Raw genomic sequence first — 9,375 nt, forward strand, 5'->3', positions numbered from 1 at the left:
CTGAAGTCTATGAAGTAATAAAAAAGCACTTTGTAAGAATGCTCAGTAGTTCTGATTCACTTTTTCTAATGATAGCATTCAACTCAGGTGGAGCTATGGATTTAAAAAAAATAAAAATAACTACTACTCTGTGGAATGCTGCCCCTCACAAAATGGTATGGTCACATCAGTGGAGCTGTGGGCAGAAATTACAGGAGGATAAGCAGGTTCTGATCTTATTTTACTCTCATAAGTGCATCACTGACAATGTAATAATATTAAATGAATATTAAATTAAGCAGTACTTCCACAAACAAAGGAAAAAAAGTTTACTCCCTACTTTACTTGTACAGTTTCATCACCTGTGAGCCCAACATCAAAAGAGTTTTTTGTTCCTTCATCTAGAGATATTAAACTTTTATGTCAAATCTATCGAGTAGTTCTTAGTAGTATATATTATTAAATGTTATCTTTAAGCACAAACTAGTAACTGCTTTGTTCATCTGTATTTTTGCAACCATCTATTGGTCAATTAGATTTCCTGCAAACCAATTCATATTTTAGAGAAAATCACATATAAGCATTGGTTTAATGTTCAGATGATCAGATTTATTTTGAAATTAGTAGCCAAATCAGGTCGGTGATTTAGAATTTTCAGTCAGGTGCATATTTTTAGGATATTGGAAAAAATTTGGAATACCCGGAGAAAAATCCAAAAGAACATAGAGAGAACATTCAAACTCCTCACGGGAAGAAAAAGGATATTAAGAGTGCAGCAGATTGATGAGCAAAAGAGCAGGAAAGGTGAAGAAGAGGTGAGCTTCCAAAATACAAGACGGAAGTGACAGTTAAAAAACAGTAAAAGGGACCATTATGGCACAATGGAAGTAGAAGCTCTGAGACGAAGGCCAGTACTGGCCTTTGTCTCAGAGCTTCTACTTTAAACTGACTTTAAAAACTGAACTAAACATTTTTACTTTTTTTCTTAAGGTTTTACTCCTGTTGCTTAAAAAAAATAATTGTGAGACTTTAAGCTTTAGGAAGAAAGTGTTTGACATTTAGTATTCAGTTTACTATAAAATATATAAATTAAATTTTAAAAGGTGCTATTATTGTGCTGTTATTTGTTAGATTGAAAGTCCAGTGTTTTAAGATTCTGGGAACACCCCTGCTAACAAAAGCCCTTTACTTCAGGCCTTATTTGAATCCAGATGGATAAGTTATATTTAATAAATACTTTACTTCAATACAACTTTTGTGAAATGGTGAAAGTGCCACGAAACTTTTTTTGTACCAGGCTGGAAACATCTGCGGGTCTTTGAGAACTGAGTTGCTTTTGAAATCAGCTTCAAGTGTTGACGAAACACGTCCATCACTGACGTAAAACGTAAGCACGCGGTCGGTGCATCAGGTGGGTGGATGTATGTCCCCGTGGGAAGAAAAAGTCAGCTGAAAAAAGTCGTCAGTTTGTCACAGGAGTTATTTAATCCCCATATTTTTATTGCTTGATGTAAGCAGACACATTTAATCGGTGCTCCGATTATCTGTACGTTTTCTCATTGAGTAAGCAAAGTTTACGTTTGTTAGCTAGCTAATACATTTGTATCGAGAAAAATGGCTTTAACAGTTAGCTGACTTCTTTTGCATAACCTTAAGTTAGCTGGCTTATCAGCTGACATATCTTTGATATTTTCACTTCTTTACCTTTCTTGTAGGAGGAGATGGCGAAAGGCAAAACGAAGATCAACAGCAGTGGTACATAATTATAAGATTAATTATGGTTTAAATAAGTTGATTTTGAAAAAAGTTACGAATTTGATTTCAGTCCATTTAAAGGAGTGTGTTGTGCTGTGTCCTGTGACTCCTGTCTTGTGCCAGAGAGTGATTACCAGTATTTAAACTGTTGTAAATGACTTGTTGGCCTATAATCTACCAAACATATCTCAACATATCTCTGATGAATGATTAAAAAAGTCATTTTTATCCCGTAAGAACATTTCTGCCACAAAGTAGATATTGCAATCAGTTTTTGGCAAAGTGACTTTTATATATCCTTTATTTATAGACAAAACTCTCATTGACATAAATTTTTTTTCAAGAGATTTCTGGCTAAGAGGGAAGCAGGAAATATAACATCATCTATAAAGATATTTTATGTGGAGTAAAAGGACTGGATCGATTATTACTGATTAGGTACAATAATGCAGAGTCATATTATTTCTTTGTATAACTATTTTGTAACTCCTGTTACAGAAGGCTAACACAAGATAAATAGTAATAAAGGAAAAACATTTTGGAATAATCCTACTAATAATACATAAATACATACAAGGTATTATGTAGTAATTTTACTTGTTTGGCCTACTTGAGATTAAACTTGCTGTATGTGACTCAGGAACTAAAAAGAGTTTGACTCTCCTCTTTGACATAGCACCAACTAAATGTTAATGATGATTATATGTAGTGATTCTTCTCCACAGTATTTGATTAATTGAACGGATTGCTTTGTTTTAAGAAGACTTAGCTCCACCCCAGGCTCGGTCACTCAGGTCTAGAAAGAGGGAATGTCCAAGTGATGACATTTCTCTAACCGATGATGTTCAGGCTCCGCATCAACAGGTACTTTAGGTGATTGAAACAGAACCTACATTCACATATCATTAAGACAAGCTGCTTGATTCTCTTTGTCTTTTCTTTAACTTCAGGAGGCTGAAGAGTATAACACAGTAGTAGTTTCCACACCACCACAGTGTCCTCAGTCTCCTGCTCAGGAATGTGCTAAGACTACAAATCAGCAGGAAGCAGATCCAGCCTGTGCCACAAAACAGGTAAAAGATGCAGGCTGCTTTACAAATGTGGAACTTAAAGAGCAAGACGCCAACAATCCCCAAAATGATTCTCAGCTGGGGGTCCTTCAAGTACTTACTGAAAATGACACCAAGAAGAGTGGAACAAATGAGGAGGAAATGGATTTAGATGAATGTAACAGATCATTGTATGACACACGCACAGATCAGCTCCAGGTCTTCTCGCCTATCACCAAAGAACATGTCCAGTCCTGCCCAGTTGCTTTGAATGGACAGGAGAACTCTGATGTGGAGAGCAATCAACACACTGGCCCAGAAGAACCTATCAACGTGTGCTTGGGTGATGTCACAAAGGGGTCGGCAGCAGGACTGCCAGCCAAGAAAAAGCGAAGGATGGGCATGTGTGGCCTGACAGAGAAGGAGCGGAGTCATTTTTTAATGACACAAAAGCGTGAAAATGGGCAAAACAGAGAGGATAAAGTGGAGAAACCTATTTGTGAAAACACAGCTGAACCTGTGACTCTGGAAGACAACACATCTTCACTCCTGCGACCATCCTCACCTCCATCCATCCCAGCAGATGGGCAGAACGTGGAGCTGAGTGAGGAAGAGCTAAAGCTTCAGCCTAGTCACTGTAAAGGAGATGAAAGGTAAGTGTAATATTACATTTCTTACATTTTTAGAGTTTTACACTGTTTTAGCAACCAGCAGTGTTGGAAAGGAACATTAACACATCTACTGTTACATTAGTTATATTTTACCTAAAAGAAGTTTCACGTAACAGTTTTGCTCGCGAGTCAAGATGTCAAATAACCGTTTCAGAGGAGGTTTATAAAAATTCAAATTACTTTTTTAAACTGACTTGTATATGTAAAATACAAGAGATAATAATTTGTCATTTCTTTCTTTGAGAACACACAGAGCAGAAAGTGAAGCCTGTGCTGCTGTCAGTCCTTCAGATGGCTCCACCGCTGGTTTCGATTCCGGCTGCTCAGAGGGAAAAGGTTGTGAGCGTGATATAGTTACTGATTCAGAGCAAGCCGGTGACTTAGATCACCTTGCAGAAAAAGAAGCAGGGGAGGATTTGGGCAGCCAAAAACTCCAAGAACTCAAAGTTTGTACCAATGAAATTATGGCTGAAGTACCTAAAAATCAAGAGGAAGCTGGCTCAGCAGAAGCAAACTGCAGCTCTGCCATGTCTTTCTGCACAAGTCAAGACGAGAAGAGTGATGGCCAGGCTCCCCTTCTGCAGGCAGACAGTGTTACTGGAATAAGAGATGAGAAGGAGGAAGGGATGAATGGGAATGTGTTCAGTGGTGATGGAGCTGATAAAGATGCCTCCTGTTCACACACCCAAATGGGAGGATTAAAATGTGGCTCTGTGGAACTCTGTGAGACTGCAGCAACACCCAGTGTCTCAGACAGGAAAGACAGTGTAAGTAGTGGCACTAAAACCTAAATAGAAGGGAAGGAACAGATTGTTATGCAACAGAGTATTATTTTGAGAATAATGTCAAAATGTGGCGATTACAGTTGTTGTTTTAAGTCAAACAACTTCCACAGCTCGCATAAGCTCTACAAAATGCCCTGTGTAGATGAGTTAGGCCATTGTTTCTTGTGATATAAGATACCCCTCTTTACTGCATGAGAGCATAACAATCAATATCCTTGCATCTGTCCATTGCCAGCTATTTTCAAGTATGATTTCACTAACTTATCAGCACAAATCATTTTGTAGAGGTTGTAGCAGCCGTGGCACGTCTATGACCTGAAACAACAATTTTAATCTCCACATTTCAACTTTATTATTCATCACTTTTAAGGATTAAAGGACTAAATTTTTCTTCTTATTTTTCCCTTTTGTCTCCCCTAATGATTCATTAATGTAGTTTATAATGTCATCACAGTCTTTCACACTTATGCACCACCATTAAAAGCACTGGGCATTAGTGCTGAAACTCTTAATCAGTTATTGATTAAACTGTCTGTAAAATTATAAATAATTTATTTTAAAAATAACAAGAACAAATGTTTCAATCTTGTGTGTTTCTAGTAGATTTATCTGTGTTGATTTACAGTCGGTTTTCCTTATGTTCTCTTTACTTGTGATGTTAATTTGATATTTAATATTTAAAAACCTAAACTATGAAATTAATTAACTGAAAATAACCCCAACATAAAATAGCTATTTAATTCTTATCATGTGGAAAGAGTATTTATTGTTTTTTTGTATTATTAAATGCAGCGTGATCCTGATGAACCTGCTGCTGGTCCTTCAGCTGTCCACGCTGATCGCTCGCAGACACTCTCACTCACTGCTGACTCGTTTGGATCTGGGTGCTTAGATTATGTGTCGGACTCCCAGCTGAACACCATCGTTCTAATGTAAGAAATAAGCTAGGAAATACCAGTACATCCGCTGATACACAAAAGACTGCACACACGAACAGTCGGATGCTTCAGATGTACAAGTTTCTGTATGTGTATCTTTCAACTCTACTGTGCTAATTTCACTCAATATTCAAGAAACTATTTTAAAAGATAGTCTCAAATACAAAAAAGGACATTTTTAAGAGACAATGCTGTCTTAAAGTTAAAAATGTACTTTGGTCATCTTATGAAATTAACAGACACGCTTTAACACCTCTATTTTTAAATTATTCCGATGTTTGTGTTTCTATAGTGAGGATGAGGCGATGCAGAAAGAGGAAGACCCTGATTCCTCAGACTGTGATGAAGATGGTACAGACCTAATCTGCGGACTTATCAGAGAACTCTCCTCTCTAAAGTTAGTACATGCCATTCTTCTTTCAACTACCAGCGTCTTAGCGTCTCTTCCTATAGGTAAACTTTTGACTTTCACTACCATTAGTCAGTTTAATTGTTTTTATACTCGCCTCCCTGCTGTGATTGGTTGGGGGTAAAGCATGTGTGGTCAACTCTGCCAGCTGTAGATCTCGTCTGGTCAAAGATGAGCAAGAGAAAGTATGTAGATGTGAGAGAGACCGACATTTAAGTGGCAAATTTGCTTGAATAATCCTGCAGCACCTTTAAAGTCCATGACATTTATCTGTTATTACACACCTCTCCTATTCTTTAAACCAGTCACTTAAAAGGCAGTTCTTGCTCTAATTTCTAACTCCAAAATTTCACTAGAGCAACTTTGTAGGTTGCACATGTCCAAAAAAAAAAAAGAAAAAAGAATGTTTTATCTCCCTTTCTCTTCCAAGCAAGGCAGTTTTCTTCTGATTGGGTGCCCACACAAAAAAAGCCACAGTTGTGTGCCTGAGATGACCAAAGTAGGGCCATCTACTCTCACTGACATTATACAGAGCCAAGATCAGAAAAATAGTAAACCCCATGAATTCCTCAACCTGTTGTGCATCGTCAACATGCACAGCAGGTTGAGGATGGTAAAACAGAATCGCTGACAAAATTAAATATAATAGTGGCTTTTCTCAGCTTCTCAATAGATGCACCTATGGTATAAATTTGAAAATCGTAGGTGATTTGCAGAGAAGTTGACCGCTGACCTTAAGGTCAAAGTCATTTGGATTTGAACTTGTCTTGTCTACTAGATGCTTCTCTGGGATTTATCTTAAAGTCCTACATCACCTCATTCTTGAGTTCACAAGCTTGGGTGTCCATGACGCTTGTAGCCCACCCAGCAGGTTGACGGATATAGAGTTAAATTGTCATGAATGAAAAATAATAAATGTCCTCCATCTTTCTTCTAGTCGGAGAGTCATGGCCGCTCATCGAGAGCTGGAGAGCCTGCGCCGTAGCAGTAAAAGTTTGAGGAGCTCAACTCGTTAAGAGTTGTTTCAGGTTTCTTCAGTCCTTATTTTACTGCTGCCCCAGTGGTTCACTGGTAAAGAACACATGTTTTAAAGTGTTTACTGTTCTGGTGTTAACTGCAGCTCAGTTTTGTTTTGCTTTTTTAGTTTAATGACTCATTCCACTTCTTCCCAAATAAAGATGGATGTTTATTATATGTGTCTTGTTATTGGTGATTTAGTCACATTAATTTGAACATGGCTCATTTAAAATGTCAAAAAAAAAAAAATTCAAAATTGAAAAATGACAACATAGAATGCAAATAAACTTAGCCAATTTAGTTATTTATAACTTTGTAGCACACAAGAATATCCACAGAGAAATTTTCAGACTCTTTCCACAAAGGCAGAAGAGCTACAACGGCGTTAACATTTTTAGAAAAGCCATAATTACAATTTTCAAAATAATATAATCTACCCTCAAGAACAGAGGTCTACTTGCACACATCAGAGAAACAAGAACAAGTCACTCATTTTTAAAAATTTAAAATGCTGACATGGTCACATGATGCTTTACCTGTTTTAGTAGAGTTATTAATGATGACTGCATCTCTTATAATGTTTGACAGTGTTATAATCCTTCAATGCATGGACAGGAAATATGAAACTGGACATCAGCTGGCCACGTTTTAAAAGTATGTAAAAGAAACATACATTAATTTTTTGAAACATGTTTTTTTTTTTCAAACCTCCTCCCAAACATAAAATCTGGCAGTCGTTCTTGAAAGTACCTCTCAAATCCAAACACCAAACAGCTGAGGTATTTTAGGCTGGCAGGACCAGCTGTAAACAAACTCTAATCAGCTACACAGCAAACGAACCAAAGCATGCAAATGAAAAGCACACAAAAGCAAAACCACACTAGTGCTAAAATAAATACACAAATAGAAAAAATAAAGTCACACTAAACGAAACGAGGGTCCTGCCTTCTGTGTAGTGTCTTATTGCTCCTTGCCACCTGCTGGTTCAGCGTCTGGACTTGGCGTACACGGAGCTGTATGCGCTGTCCACTTTGGGGCAGAAGCGCTTGGTGTGAGCCTTGGCTCCCGTGGCTCCACACAGAGGACACACGTACTGCCGCAGATAGGGACACAAAACATCTCCTTCTTGGTTCTTCAGCCAATGGGATCCGTAGACCAGCTCAGACTCTCCGTTGTGTTTACAAAAGCTGCAGAACATGCGCTCAGGAGTGGGTAAGACTGCCTCAGGTGTTTTGAAACGACTCGTCTTCTTTCGATCTTTTGGCCCCCGGGAGCCCGGCGGGTTTTGCATCAATTTCAGATCGATTGCGTTTGGTGCGTACGCCACACCATCCACTGGATCCGTGCGAGCAGGGGAACGCATTAGTGCACATTCGCGGGAGCAGGGATCCGGCGCGCTCTCTGCTCCGAGGCCACCTTGGCGAGCTGCGTTAAAGCGCACAGATACCATAGCTCGACTCATGTCGTCACACTCCGTGTGATGAGCTTTGGACACAGGCTGGGAGGACTCGGAGACGGTGCTGCGACCCAGGATATCTCTGATTGTATCACACAGTCCCATGTAGTCTCGCCAGGGCTGGAAACTTTTGCTGTCGGACTCCATGACGCGTGGCAGGTGACGAAGGAATCCCCAAACCATTCCGTTCATTCTAGCTCCAGTCCGGCGATGTTTTCGGCCCCTTCGGGAAGATGACCCAGTTTTTTACTTGAAACAAACACCAGCAGACAAAACAGCTCGCGCTGCGCACAGAAGTTACGACTAGTAACTGAGCACAAGGTGTGATCTCACCAACAGCTCAGCAGCCAGCCACGTGAGCACGTGTGGCCAATTAAGGTGAATTTCCTCCAAATGTTTGCGCAGCCCCTGTCGAGGGTTGACGGGTACATAGATTTCAATTTCTGTACGTAAACATATTCAACATGCTTCAATATCAAATTATATATGTCAATATACAAACTTTTTCATTATTGGAATAAACGTTAAAATAAATTATTTCATTTCGATAATGACTGAAAAGTTAAAGAGCCAGAAATACATAAATCATAATTCTATATATGTAGATGCCTTCTCAGTGCCCATCTTAGTCGAACTACTGTTCAGAAATTTTGGATTATACCCACCCCCAAAAAAAGAAGTTATGAATTTGCTGAGCTTCACTTGATCCAAATAAGTTAAATAACCAGTGATAAAGGCCGATGGCATCTTAAAGAACCTCGTGGTATCACCCTTTAGTTATGCAGCTATAGTCTCAGACTGCTGTGAGACCTCCCATGATGAACTTTCCACCACTCCTTTTCACTCCGAACGTTAATATGCCACTATTGCATGTTAACTTATGTACTCTCTCCTGTTTGAATTTGGTCCACTTTTGTCATGCAAAGTCTCTATGCTCCTTTTACTCTTGTGTTGTCCTTGGGATTCCCATATACTTGTTTGCCATTCACCTACGGGTCATTTTTGACCCGAGGACAACATAAGGGTTTAACAAGTCATAGCAGATGGCTGCCTGACCTGGTCCAGATCTTGGGTCGTCATCCTGTTAAAAGGGAGATCTTCCACTCTGCTGTTGCAAAGGGTTGTTCACAGCAGGGAATTACAGTTCACTAAATTCTTGAGGTTCTCTCTAAAATATAGCGCAAGTCTACTGACAACTTTAGATCACAGCAAACAGCACTGCATCCACATGAAAAAAAGAAAAACAAACAAACAGTGGAGTTAAATAAAATTCAATATTTATTGTCAATTCTAAAAAGGGGAAAATTGAGTTTTCT

At 38.9% G+C, this 9,375-nt stretch overlaps 1 protein-coding gene across 1 annotated transcript; it reads right to left on the reverse strand.

Annotated features, from left to right (window-relative positions):
- Nucleotides 1-7,588: 7,588 nt before the first annotated feature.
- On the reverse strand, nt 7,589-8,287 carry nanos3 (nanos homolog 3). Its single transcript, XM_063475459.1, has one exon. It carries the CDS (start codon nt 8,249-8,251, stop codon nt 7,589-7,591), a length of 663 nt encoding a protein of 220 aa, XP_063331529.1. The 5' UTR covers nt 8,252-8,287.
- Nucleotides 8,288-9,375: the final 1,088 nt, after the last annotated feature.

This window comes from Pelmatolapia mariae, linkage group LG6 (genome assembly GCF_036321145.2).
Source record: "Pelmatolapia mariae isolate MD_Pm_ZW linkage group LG6, Pm_UMD_F_2, whole genome shotgun sequence".
In the NCBI taxonomy this organism is placed as follows: Eukaryota; Metazoa; Chordata; class Actinopteri; order Cichliformes; family Cichlidae; genus Pelmatolapia; species Pelmatolapia mariae.